The sequence below is a fragment of the Saimiri boliviensis genome, chromosome 18, assembly GCF_048565385.1.
Source record: "Saimiri boliviensis isolate mSaiBol1 chromosome 18, mSaiBol1.pri, whole genome shotgun sequence".
In the NCBI taxonomy this organism is placed as follows: domain Eukaryota; kingdom Metazoa; phylum Chordata; class Mammalia; order Primates; family Cebidae; genus Saimiri; species Saimiri boliviensis.
The window spans coordinates 11,652,669-11,666,763 of record NC_133466.1 but is presented as its reverse complement, the minus strand read 5'-3'; the positions used below and the strand labels follow the sequence as shown (position 1 = coordinate 11,666,763).

At 44.1% G+C, this 14,095-nt stretch overlaps 1 protein-coding gene across 2 annotated transcripts; it reads right to left on the bottom strand.

Moving 5' to 3' along the window:
* Positions 1 to 286: 286 nt before the first annotated feature.
* On the bottom strand, positions 287 to 13,528 carry ATP5PO (ATP synthase peripheral stalk subunit OSCP). 2 transcript variants are annotated; one of them, XM_003927646.3, is made up of 7 exons: positions 13,420 to 13,528; positions 12,146 to 12,196; positions 10,000 to 10,110; positions 6,870 to 6,999; positions 5,117 to 5,229; positions 766 to 852; positions 287 to 468 (listed from the first exon to the last, which is right to left on the bottom strand). In XM_003927646.3, exons 1-7 carry the CDS (start codon positions 13,453 to 13,455, stop codon positions 355 to 357), a joined length of 642 nt encoding a protein of 213 aa, XP_003927695.1. In that variant the 5' UTR covers positions 13,456 to 13,528; the 3' UTR covers positions 287 to 354. The 2 variants fall into 2 exon arrangements, with proteins under 2 accessions (XP_003927695.1, XP_074245414.1); XM_074389313.1 differs by lacking the exon at positions 13,420 to 13,528 and adding an exon at positions 10,393 to 10,514 and having other exon boundaries at positions 12,146 to 12,193.
* Between the last annotated feature and the right edge of the window lie 567 nt (positions 13,529 to 14,095).

The window sequence follows — 14,095 nt, the reverse complement described above, 5'->3', positions numbered from 1 at the left end:
CTGTTGGACTGGCGGAGCGAGCACAGATCCGACGATCTAGCAGGAACCAGGAGTTCTGAGCAATCCATTGAAAACATGGGATTTCGGCAGGCAGTACCAGACAGACTTTGCTGAGTGACCATGTGCTAGGTGCCATGTCTAAATAATCCATTCCTAAAAATAGTCTACTCAAATTCTCTAGGCCAAAAGGGCTTTTTGACCTTTATACTCAGGGGATACCAAAAGAAAGACATAAAAGCAAACCCTTCGACATTCGACTTTAAAAGATAGTGAACATACGATGGTCTGTTCTGGAAGCTTTTTATTGTTGCTCCAAGTTTAAGAATTTTCACTGATGGCAGAAGAACACCACTTTCAGATAACCTCCCGCATAGCCTTGCTCAGCTTCTGAATCTTGGTCTTGGCAGACATGTCAACATATTTCTCTCCAATGCGCACAATCATTCCACCCATGATTGACGGATCAGTCTACAAAGGAAAAGAGATTGGAAATGTGGAAACACACTAATCAAATGAGACGCATGAAAAAGTGCTTTGAAAGGCTAAATGTGCCACACAAATGTGAGATGTTATAATCACACCTAGGAAAAGGCAAAAGTAACACTGCATGGAGTCAGGTAATCATTGACATTTAAAATAAATACAAAATTTTAACTACAAAAAAATTAGTACAGAATCAGATCTAATATTTCATTAATACTTTCTGTAGCCATTTTAAATTTAAAATAACCTGAGGAAACATACCATAAATAATTTAAAACCCACCTTAACCTCCAATTTCAGTATCTGGCCTTGACTTAGGAAGCTCTTCAGGACTGTTTTTAATTCAGAGAGTGTGGCTTCTTCTAAAGGCTGAAAGACAAAAACCATCCTTTCAATTTAGATAAAGCAAAATAGAAACTTCCATGGTAAAAACACACCAGGCCCACATCACCAAGACAGGCCTGTGAGCTCCTCCACCAGCTACCCGGGACCCTCGTGGAGCGGCACAGCAGCACGCATTCCCTGTTTGCGCTGGTGGTTCAGGGGGCACGGGAAGGTCCTGCCTCACAGCATCACCCGGGCAGCTCCCACTCGGTGGTTCATGGACGGCCCCTAAACGCCACTCCCTGTCTCTGCTCCGTGTCCTAGCAGAACAACGTCGAACGAAGGAGGAAAAGCTCTAAAGTCGATAATGTTTGAAGATGCAGCCCCATCAATGCAGGAGGATAAGGCCCCTCCTGGGTGCAGCCCCAGGCTCACGACATGTCCCTATCATGTCCTTGGGTGAAAAGTTGCCATTTTCACCTGGTTTTACATCTTTATGTTTCTTGAGCTCCACTGGCTGTCATCTCCCTGCACCCACGGTTCCCTGGAGCTCTGGCAGGCCAACTCCACCCTCTGAACCCCAGGGAGAGAACCTGGAGCAGCTGGCTTTTCAGCTCAGCTCCATAATCCACTTTAGAGCAAGCACCCTCAATGTCCAGACTGCATTTTCCTCTCAGCCCCAACTGCTACTCCTGGTTAGCTGGTAGTATAATGGTGAAAATGAAAAAAAGCTGTTGAAGCAAAGGTGCCCCCTCTACCTCCCATCCCCTGTTTTTTTTGGAGACCGAGTCTTGCTCTGTTACCCAGGCTAGAATACAGTGGTGAGATCTCGGCTCACTGCAGCCTCTGGCTCCCGGGTTCAAGTGATTCTTCTGCCTCAGCCTTCCAAGTAGCTGGGATTACAGGCGCATGCCACCACACCTGGCTAATTTTTATACTTTTAGTAGAAACAGGGTTTTACCATGTTGGCCAGGCTGGTCTTGAACTCCTGGCCTCAAGTGATCCACCCAGTTGAGTCTCCCAAAACGCTGGGATTACAAGCCCAAGCCACCATGCCCTGCTGCAAAGACCTTTTTTAACTTGTCATAAATCCTACCTCCTCTCCTCCAAGAGCCTAAAGAAATTTTTTAGCAAAAAAATTTTGTTTCTTTGTAAAGATCTAACAATATCCTTTTTTTTTGGCATGGGGTGGTGACGGCCAAAGTCTATTCAAGTTCAAAACAGTATTTGCTGAGACTGCAAGGTTACGGAATTCTGAAACATACACACCCTCCACCGAGACATGTACCAACTGCCAGGTGCCTGACTACGCCAGGCATTTCACACCTACTATCTCCCTTAATGTGGGCAACCCCGGGAGCCAGCGGTTATGATTCCCATTTTACAGATGAGGGAACCGAGGATCAGAGCAGTTAGGAAACTCACCTGAGGTCACATCAGCAAGTGAGGACTAACCCCAATATTTGAAATTGGTCTGTGTATTTCTAAAGCCTGTGCTCCTTGTCACTCAGTAAGGTGTAATTTTTTCCATACAGTACAGACTTATACACCCAGTGGTATCAACATCAAAAGCATTAGTAACAGTTGGTTCTAAGATCTTTTGCAAAAATAAGCATCCTTTAAAAGAAAACCATGTCCTTCTGGCCGGGTGCGGTGGCTCATGTCTGTGGTCCCAGCACTTTGGGAGGCCGAGGCAGGTGGATGGTTTGAGGTCAAGAGTTTGAGACCAGCCTGGCCAATGTGGTGAAACCTCATCTCTACTGAAAATATAAAAAATTAGCTGGGCATGGAGGAGGGTGCCTAAAATCCCAGCTACCCGGGAGGCTGAGGCATAAGAATCACTTGAACCTGGGAGGTGGAGGTTGTAGTGAGCCAAGACTGTGCCACTGCACTCCAGCCTGGGTGGAGAGTGAGACTCAGTCTCAAAAAAAAAAAAAAAAAAAAAGAAAATCATGTCCTTGTATGCACTGAAGAATGTCCTGCACCAGCACTTCCCGATGGCTGACCGGGGGGCAAGTGAATGCCTAACCTGTGCCACACTGTTAGGGATCCCCAGTGCGGCCACAGAGGGAGCCCTGCCTATGTCTGAGCTAAAATGACTGTAGCCAGGTACATGTTTTGGGGGCACCAACTACTGACCTACAAGTGTGCAAATAAGTATGATGTACTAGGATGGTTCTCCTTGAAACGGTGCTAACTGGAAAGGCAGAGTGTCCTTTCAATGCTAGAACTACTTTTTTTTTTTTGAGACAGGGTCTTGCTTTGTTGCCAGGCTGGATTGCAGTGGCATTATCTCGGCTCACTGCAACCTCTGCCTCCTGGGTTCAAGCAGTTCTCTTGCCTCAGCCTCCTGAGTAGCTGGGATTACAGGTGCAAGCCACCATACCTGGCCAATTTTTGTATTTTGGTAGAGATGGGGCTTCACCTATGGTCTCAATCTCTTGACCTTGTGATTCACCTGCCTTGGCCTCCCAAGTGCTGGGATTTATAGGCGTGAGCCACTGCACCCAGCCAATGACAGAATTATTAATCTAGATGAGGTCAGATGCGATGAATCCCAAGTACATCTACCACACTCTCCTGTTTTCCTGTAGAGTGGGCTATGTTACATTTGACTGAGCTACACAGGGAAGAAAACACATATTTAAGACAACAACAAAAGTAATTCTAGGGAGCAATGCAGTGTAGCGTAAGGAATATGGACTTCTAAGAGGCCTGTGTTCAAATTCTAGTCCTACCTCATAATGACCTTGGGTAAGCGACTTCATTTCCCTGCATTCAGTTTCCTCATCTGTAAAATGGGGATAATTACACTTCTATCTCACATGAATCTTTTGATAGTGTATAAAATAATGAAGTACTCAGCATAGAGTAGGGTTCAATAAACGGTAGCCCATTATAGCCCACTCTATCAAGTCAAAAAGATACAAAGGCCCATCTGCTCTATTCCTTCCCATTTGCCACCACAAAAGAGGAAAGATTAGTAACTCTAGTTTCAGGCCGGGTGTGGCAGCTTACACCTCTACTCCCAGCACTGTAGGTGGCCAAGGCAGGTGGATCACTTGAGCCCAGAAGTTTGAGACAAGCCTGGGGAACACAGCAAAATCTCACCTCTACAAAAATACCAAACAATTAGCTGGGTGTGGTGGGGGTATACCTGTAGTCCCAGCTACTCAGGAGGCTGAGGCAGGAGGATCACCTGAGCCCAGGAGGTTGAGGCTGCAGTGAGGTGTGACTGTGCCACTGCACTCCAGCCTGGCTGACAAGGTGAGACTCTGTCTCAAAAAAATAAACTCAGGCTGGGTGTGGTGGCTCCTGCCTATAATCCCAGCACTTTGGAAGGCTGAGGCGGGCAGATCGCCTGAGGTCAGGAGTTCGAGACCAGCTTGACCAACATGGTGAAACCGTCTCTACTGAAAATATAAAAATTGGTTGGGTGCCTTGGCTCACGCCTGTAATCCCAGCACTTTGGGAGGCTGAGATGGGTGGATCACCAGGTCAGGAGACTGAGACCAACCTGGCCAATATGGTGAAACCCCATCTCTACTAAAATACAAAAATTACCTGGGCGTGGTGGTGCGTGCCTGTAATCCCAGCTCTTTGGGAGGCTAAGGCAGGAGAATCGCTTGTACCCAGGAGGCAGAAGGTGCAGTGGGCCGAGATCACACCACTGCGCTCCAGACTGGTGACAGAGCAAGACTCCTTCTCAAAATAAAATAAAATAAAATAAAATAAATAAAATTAGCTGGGTATGGTGGCGCGCATCTGTAATCCCAGTTTTTCAGGAGACTGAGGCAGAAGACTTGCTTTAACCTGGGAGGCAGAGGCTGCAGTGAGCTGAGATCACGCCATGGCACTCCAGCCTGGGTGACAGAGTGAGACTCTGTCTCAAAGAAAAAAAAATTAGCCTGGTGTGGTGGTAGGCACCTGTAATCCCAGCTACTCGGGAGGCTGAGGCAGGAGAATTACTTGAACCCAGGAGGCAGAGATTTCAGTGAGCCGAGGTTGTACCATTGCACTTTCAGTAAACTACTTCAAGTGGTAAGTCTAAACTACTCTTTTCTAACACATTTTTATGTTGTTACATTTAACCCAGGCCTCATGCTTCTGGTTACAGAAGCACTGGTAAGATATATGCTGACGTTTCAAAAGCAAAGGGTTACAGAAGCTGATATAAAAATGAAGCAAACATCTCAGCTGACAAGTTACTTTTCCCAATTTCCTGATTTTACCTTGTTTTTTCCCTTTTCTGCAAAAGGCGACGCACGTAACATCAGGGCAAACACAGCAGCAACAACCCGTTACTTACAGATGCAGTGGTCACTGTGCAAGGCACCTCTCCGCGGTGGACACTCATCATGGTAGAAAAGGCAGAAACAATTCCTTGGGTATTGTTTAAGCGACCATTTTCAGCAAGCAAATCTGGCGAAGTGAAGGTGTCTCAGTAACATGAAACTCACTTGAACAAGTTATTCGTGAAGCTGTATACTTAACCCCAAACACAAACTTAGATTTCTGGCCTTAGAACACCATATTGAGTGGTGCATGCCTATAATCGCAACTACTGGAAGCTGAGGTGTGAGGATTGCTTGAGGCCATGAGTTCAAGACCGGCCAACATAGTGAGACCCTGTCTCTACAAAAAACATTAGGGCTTGGTGGTACGTGTCTATAGCCCCAGCCACTCAGGCAGCTGAGGCAGGAAGATTGCTTGACCCCAGCATGGGTGACAGAGTAAGATCTCGTCTCTTAAAAGTCATAGTATATTCAATGTCCTTTAAGAATGTGAATGGAGGCTGAGTGTAGTGGCTCATGCCTGTAATCCCAGAACTTTGGGAGGCTGAGGTGGGCAGATCCCTTGAGTCCAGGAGTTTGAGACCAGCCTGGGTAACACGGTGAAACCCTGTCTCTACAAAAAGACCCACAAAAATTAGGTGGGTGTGGTGGCACATGCCTATAGTCCCAGCTACTCAGGAGGCTGAGGCAGAAGGAGCACTTAAGCCCAGTAGGCAGACGTTGCAGTGAGGCGAGACTGTGCCACTGCACTCCAGCCTGGGTGACAAGAGAGGGACACCACCAGTCTAAATTAAAAGAAAAAAAAAGAATGAATGGAGAAGATACAACTTGTTATTTAAAATGCATATCCAATTTAATTTAATTTAATTTAATTTTTGAAGAGACCATACTGACAAGGATTCAAATTAGTAGGTAAGGGGAGTTCTCACCCATACAGATCTGCAACAGACTTCTTATACTTAGCTTGCAATCTGATTTTCATATTTAGGTTACAGATTATAACGTTGGCTACAAATTCAAAGATGGTAACATGAATACACTTTCTCTGGAACTTTTGAGCTGGCTATGAGGATCTGAGAAGCAACCCCAGCTGCGGAGCGGCTCACGCCTGTAATCCCAGCACTTTGGGAAGCCAAGGCAGGCAGATGGCTTGAGCCCAGGAGTTCAAGACCAGGCTGGGTGACATGGAGAAACCCCATCTCTACAAAAAATACAAAAAATTAGCTGGGCGTGGTGGTGTGTGCTGTATTCCCAGCTACTAGGGAGGCTGAGGTGGGAAGATGGCTTGAGCCTGGGAGATTGAGGCTACACTGAGCTGAGACTGTGCCCCTGCACTCCAGCCTGAGTGAAAAAGACTGCGTCTTAAAAAAAAAAAAAAAGAAAAAAAGGAAAAAGAAAAAGAAAAGCAGTCCAAATGTATCTGAGAATGCAAATGTTTCTAAGGATCAAGGTACAGCCACAGGCCACAAACCTGTGGCTTTCTTGGTAGGTATCACATTGGCCGCCTCCATGGCTGAAACTACTGAATATTCAATTAGACATGCTTAGGTCCCAGTATCCTTTAGACAGTGCCCCTCACACTTTAACGTGCAAACAATTCACTTAAGGAGCTGGTTAAGATGCAGACTCCGATTCAGCAGGTTGCTGTGAGGCCTGGGATGCTTCACTGCCAACAGGCTCCCAAGTGATACTGATGCCCACGGTCCATGGACCACATTTCCAATCACGGTTTCAAGACACCTCAAACGAAGAAGTTCTCATACTCACTGATCAGGTTGGTCGTGAGGGGAGAGAACCTCTCTTTTGCTACGATGTCACTTAGGCTTTTCACTTTAACGGAATGCTTCACATAGGGATTCAAAACAGAAGCAGCCACTTTGGGTTCCTTCAGGATTTGCTGAAAGTTTCAAAAAATAATTTCTTAAATTTTTCAGAGCACAAATGAAGGATGTGTCATGCACATACTTTCTTTTTTGGAGACAAAGTGTCACTTTGTTGCCCAGGCTGGAGTGCAGTGGGGAAATCCTGGCTCACTGCAACCTCTGCCTCCTAGGTTCAAGTGATTCTCTTGCCTCAGCCCTCCGAGTAACTGGGAATACAGGTGCGTGCCACCATGCCTGGCTAATTTTTGTATTTTTAGTAGAGATGGGGTTTTGCCATGTTGGCCAGGTTGGTCTTGAACTCCTGACCTTAAGTGATCCACCACCTCAGCCTCCCAAAGTGCTGGGATTACAGGCATGAGCCACTGTGCCCGGCCATGCACACACTTTCTTATGAATGAAATTGGCACTGCCAAAGAATATATGAAAAAAAGGTGATAATCAAATAATTTTTTGACTGCCTTTCAGAATACACTTGACTACACCAGGATTTTATAAGGATAGAATGATGTTCCTCAAAAAAGTTTAAAAATGTGAAGTTTCTTAAATTTTTTTGCTTTTCAAGAAAGATTTATAAAACACTAACCAGGACAAAACTTCATTTGACTGCATATTTTAACGTATTTAAGAGAGTAACAGTCTGGCTTTTCTAGCAGTGCTGTTTCTAGAGTGCAGACCTAAAAAATGTGCTCTGACTGCAGAGGCCTCCTCACCGTTCCCGCGGAGGGGCCCTGCCTCTTACAGGGCTCCAGGGAACCCAGCAGATTCTGCGAGAGCTCTGATGCTGCCACAGCAACCCCGAAGGGTCTGAGAGGCAGAGTGGACAAAAAAACAGGAGCATAACCATCACGGGGAACAACCCCCTTCTCGTTTCGTTGTCACAAATGTCTGAATTCAGTGACCAAGTGCCGCTTCCAACATGTTATTCCAGGTTCCCACAAACCAGCAATGGCAGTTTCCAGTCAAGCACCTTCAGTTAACTCACCCCTCTATGCCTTTCAATTACTCTCCTAGCACCTCCTCCCAGGCTCCTGGCCAGAATCCTAACTGTCTCTGACCCAGGATACTGGTCAGATATTATCATCCCATGCTAACATTTCCACTTGAGTGACCCCATAGAAATGACGTTTTTCCATAAAAAAATGCAGGCATATATAGATTTAAAGCATTCTGGAATGTAGGTTACCTAGTTTTTTATGTTTATCTGTGTCTCCTGCATCGTCCAGAGGACGGTTAGTATGAGGCTTGTATTATCCTTCCCTCTTAGTGCCAAAACATTGCTGATTTTCATTTATAAAAGAGTCTTAAGGTAATTGCCTCCCGTTTTCTCCACGTCTTGACTTTCAGGCTTCAGACAAACTCCATTCTAATGTCCGCAATCCAACTCATTCTCTCCATCGTAAACCCGACTATTTGCGTTTAAAATGGGCACACCAACAAGCAGCAGACAATAACCATCACCTCCAAAAATGCCTGTGAGACCCCAACTGCTCCTGCAGGCCCTTCCCTCAAATGTCCCCAACAATAGGGCTGGACCCCCTGGGCTCTGTGAGAATTATTAAGAGTTTATCTCACCAGCTAAGCAGAGATAAATGGTTAAAGGAAGGAATATGGAGCTAAAATTATTCTGTCTGTGAAGATGAAAGTTCCAACAGATGCTCAAGTGAAAAATGAATAAAATATAAACAGTACAGAATAGTAATACTTATTGAATATATATACAATGACAAATATAGAACATAAACAGTAAAAACTTACAGATATATGAATTAAAGAATGAAGTATCTTTTTTTTTTCTCTCTTCAGACAAAGTCTTGCTCTATCGCCCAAGCTAGCGTGCAGTGGTGTGATCTCAGCTCACTGCAACCTCTGCCTCCCGGGTTCCAGCAATTCTCCTGCCTCAGCCTCCCAAGTAGCTGGGATTACAGGTGCACATCGCCATGCCCGGCTAATATTTTGTATTTTAGTAGAGAAAGGGTTTCTCCATGTTGCCCAGGCTGATCTTGAACTCCTGAGCTCAGGCAATCCACCCGCCTTGGCTTCCCAAAGTGCTAGGATTATAGGCGTGTGCCACCGCGCCTGGCCAAGAATCAAGAATCTTAAAAGCAAGAAAGAAGCAAAATTTCTCTGAAGAGACTATATGCTAGACTATATCCCTCACCTTTTCTAATGCAGACCATATTGCCAGTGGTGGCAGCTAGAAAATCAAAGAGGGAAGCAACAGAACGTGTAGAAAGTTGTTAACTAGAAAATTCAGTGAAAACAAAAGCAGACATTCTCCTATTCAGTTACAACGCAGGCCTCTGTTAATACAGTTTATTTATTCTGCTTTGCACGTGAAAAAAAAGAAAAGTAAAAAACATCCTGCAGCAGCCACACAGTCTTTGCCTCCGAGTCCTCTGTTACCATGGGAAGCCCACGCCCCTTTATCAATGCTGCTGCCCAGCGTGCTTCACCCTGTCATTCTTCCCTCACATTTTGGGAATAAAATTTACCGAAATAATGAAAAGGTCTACATGGTTACTTCTGGGGTTCTGGCAACTGCAAAGGCATCTCTACCAAATGAAAACTTGTAAGACATACTGGAGACTCTTCTGATTCAATAAGCATAGAATATGGTATTTAGAACCCGAGAGAAAGGTTTCATGAAAACAAATTCTCAGTAAAACCAAATCACAATATATTCTAAAGACCCAAGCCATAATCATAGATTTTTAAAGGTGGCTTTTAAATTCTCTTCTGAAATAGCGATTTTCCTAAATTATCATCTTTTATTTTTATATTTCTATCTTTTCTTAGCCCTAAATCTTGGTTCCTAATACTATGTATCTGTTTGTTCTTTCGATATAAGTTTCAGAATAATAAACACTCAATATTATTACTAAAAACATGTTTACATTGCTTTTTCCCAGTTCTTTTTCTTGTAGGATACCTCATTAGGGAGTCATGGTCAAATAATGAAAGGAAAAAACACACAAAGAGGAACTTAATATGTAATGAATAGGAAAGCTACTTACTGCTACTCTCAACAACTCCTTTTCTACTTGCTCCAGCTTTTTCTGTTTTGATGCAGCAGAATAAAGAGCCGTGGCATAGCGACCTTCAACACCGTATACCTGAACAGGAGGCTTTAAAAAAAAGGTGGGATAGGAGAGGAAGGAAAAAGGAAAAACAGTTAAGACAATAGTATACACTAAAGAGCAGAATTCAAAATCATATTTTAAAAAATATATCTCTTTAACACAAACAGTTTAAATATGTCTTCCAACAGCTGTCCTAAACAGTAATTTGCAAGTAAATTAGGGATGTTTCCTTGGTCAGGTCACTCAATCTTTGAGCCTCCAATTCCTCAACTGTAAAATAAGGGGCTGAAGTAGGCAGTCTCTAAAGTCCCTTCCAGGTTTACCTACCTTTATCATTACTTGCACTTTAATTTTCAGATGAGCTTATGTTTCCTTTGAACTCAGTAACTATTTAGTTTCAAGTATGGTAGATTGTGAACACTGATAAGACAGTTTTGAGCATGCTAGATCTAGGAAAACAGGTGTTTATGAAACATATAAGTATACTTTTATACATTTCATATCAACACTATACATTTTCCCTTACATAGCCTCCCCATTGATGTTCAATTTAACAGAGCCCTTTAACAATTCACAAAAAAACCTAATGCTTGCATTATTTTTCACAATAAACTGTAGGCTTTTTTTCTACCACTGATGTATGACTACATGTTCTTAGTGGTGTTGTATGGTTGTAGTGGGAAAGCTCAGGCTTAGATAAGAAAGATTTAGTTCCAGTCCAGCTTTAAGACTAAGCTGAGTAACCCTAGGTATATTTTCCCAGGGCCTCAGTTTCCCCTTTTGTAAAATGGGAAGACCAGTTACTCCCTAACACTGTTATGACATTTTAAGCTCTCACATGAAGGATAAGATGATTTCGATCATTTAATTTGAGAGATTTGGGGCTGGTAATGACAGGACATAATAATTATTTTCCTAAATTTCACCTGATGTGGGTTCATTAAGAACATAGATCTCATATTATCTTTTTCCAAGGGGAGGATTGGCTAACTGTTGATTTGGTAGGGGTAAAGTGTGGGTAGGCTAGATGGCCCAGCACATCTTTGAGAAGTTCCTGCTCGCTGACAGTTGAATCAATTCTCTATCACACATGAACTGTCTTTAATCAAATAAAGAATTTCCAAATAACCCACAGAAATGGAGTCAGACTTCATGTTCCAACAGGGCTGCTACCAGCTGTTAGCCATGTGTCATTTCTGGAGGCCTCCTGGGGTACTTCATTTACTATGTGTCAGTAATAGTCTTCTTTATCTGGGGCAACTGGACTACTGGTTTGAAAAGAAAGGGACCGGCAACTCTCAGAAATAGTGAGCCTCCTTGGGGGCTTAGTGGAGAGAAAGGGTGTAAAGAGTATGAATAGTCCTTACAAGAATGGAACATGGAGATTTGCAACAGAATTACATTAGAAACCAAGGTACCTTGATTTTTTTTTTTTTAGATGGAGTCTCACACTGTTGCTTGGGCTGGAGTGCAGTGGTGTGATTTTGGCTCACTGCAATCTCTGCCTCCTGGGTTCAAGCAATTCTCCTGCCTCTCAAGTAGCTGGGATTATAAGCGCCTGCTACCATGCCTAGCTAATTTTTTTGCATTTTTAGTAGAGATGGGGTTTCACCTTGTCAGTCAGGCTGGTCTTGAACTCCTGACCTCATGATTTGCCTGCCTCGGCCTCCCAAAGTGTTGGGATTACAGGAGTGAGCCAGCGCACCTGGTCCGGTATCTAGATTTTAGTATCAACTCCTATAATAACTTTCTGTGGTAACTTGGGTATGCCACTTTGTTAAACCTGTTTCTTTCATTAAAAGAGTAAGTAAATGCTAGCTTGCCTATTTTAGAGGGATAATGGAAAAACAAACAATTAAAAAAAAAGTTCTCATAGTTAAAGATTACACATAGACTTGTCACAAAGCAAGTACTCAACGTCATTCCTTTCTCTACCCTACGCATACCTCACATTCTGGGAACCAAGATGTGCAAAAACGTTTAGATAGTAACTACCCAAAAATCCATGCCCTAACTGTACTGCTGTTTGACTCACACCTTCATGTGCTTTATAATTACAGAAGAACATAAATTAACATACCCTCACAAGCTTGGCAAATGGTCTGACCACAGATGTACTGAAGTATCGCACCTTCAAAGCAATAAAGAAAAATAGATCAAACAAGATTACTTGAAGGATTTCTGCATTTAACTGAGTAACAACAAAACAACTTTTAAAATGACCTTAAAATCATTAGTTTTGTCTCTTTGTACCATCACATATTACAAGAGGATGAGCTACTTTTTATTACTAAGGAGTAAACTTACCCAGTGAGGATTATCTCCAGTTGCTTGGGAAATCACCTCCCCACTAACCTCCTAGTTTGCTAGGAATGGGCCGAGACTAGTGCACCTGTATGATAAACACTAACTTCCAAGGAGTGGATGTTTCAAAAATCTTTAACGAAAAATTTGGCGTTTCTATTACAACACCCTTAGGCAGATAATTTGCAACAGATGTACCTTCCTCGGAATCCAAATGCTATCTGAAAATAAAGATAAAGTTTTTGAGTACTGCCGCAGAGTTTGATCTGGCAAGACGCCCTAGATCTGAGAGATGGTCTCCTGCTCATCAGAAGACAGAGCTGAAATTCACAGTTTAAAAATCAACTGCAAGCGCACAGGTCACAGATCACAGGTCACCTTCAAATACTTTCAGCTATAGAATGTGTTTTATCAAAACTGCTTGTGAGGATGAAGACTTTTTAACGCTTACATAAAATTTACCTAAGATGCAAGGAAAGGGTCATGATATGTAAAGCACCATGGCGAGATGCAGTATAAAGAGCATAAAATTTTTTCAAACTCCATCTTCTGGGTGACTCCGTGGGTTCAAATCGCAATTCTACCTCTTACTGGCTGAGCAGCCAAAGACTCATTTAAACTTTTCGGCCTCATTTTCTTTACAAAACTGTGAAATGTGTTTTACGAATATTCCTTAGCATTACTAGTGATCTCTTGACAAGTTTTACCACAATGGCAAAGAAAGCCGATTTAGGGAATAGGCCGTGCCACTTCCCAGGAATCCAGCGAAGCGCAGACCCTCTCTCCGGCGCCTCTCAGGCTAGCAGTTCCCAGGGCTGTGCTCGGAGGACGCCAAGGTCACGGCACAAGTAGCCCTGCACCTACTGCCCCGTAAGCATCCCGGGGGACAAACACTGGGTCGCCCTGAGCCGCCTCCAGTCGCCGAGCCCCGCAACCTTCAAGACTGCCAGACTTCCCCAGCCGAAGCATCGCACCCTCGCGCTGAGGGTCTGGTACCGGTCACCCCAGGAGGGATCCTCCCACTGGCGCTCCGGACCACCTTTCGCTCACCTGCCGGGAGAGCCCGGGCACTGTTGGGGCGGCCATCTTCTCCCGGGCGGCTGTAGGTCAAACCAGAGTGGGAAGCGAGAGGTGCACAAGGGCGCACGCGCACGTTAGCGTAACCGCTAGGTTCTCTGGGAAGTGTAGGTCTTAGGGCGTCAGGCGGCATGCGCAGAGACCTCTCTCCGGCTGGGAGTTGTAGTTCTTAGCAGTGGTAAGGGCTAGACCCTAGGGGTGGAGCCAGAGGGCTTCGACTGCACCTGAAAATGAAATCCTTACTGGCTAAGCGGCCCTCGCTGTAGAATGGATTTGCTGTCCCCAGTTTTAAAATTTACGGTTAGGTAAATATGGTTGCATTTGTTCAGTTTCACGGTTATTACCAGCGTCACTGGCTTCTTTACACTTCCTTCATAACATGCTAAAGCCTGCATCAATGGCTTTTTCTCATGTTGCACACAAAGACAAAACCAAACCAAAACAAAAAGCCCCCAGGAGCCTTGCCCCTCCAGGAGCAGCCATCACGTCCCTCTTACCTGGGCCATGACTGCCCACTGTTAAGTAAAACATTATTCAATGGTGCTTGTTGGTAAGGAAGACTTTATTCAGGACCATAGCGATGGATATAGGGCCAGTGCAACTGAGTCTTGGAGTTAGTAGACAGATTGAGCTCAACTCCTCATAAATT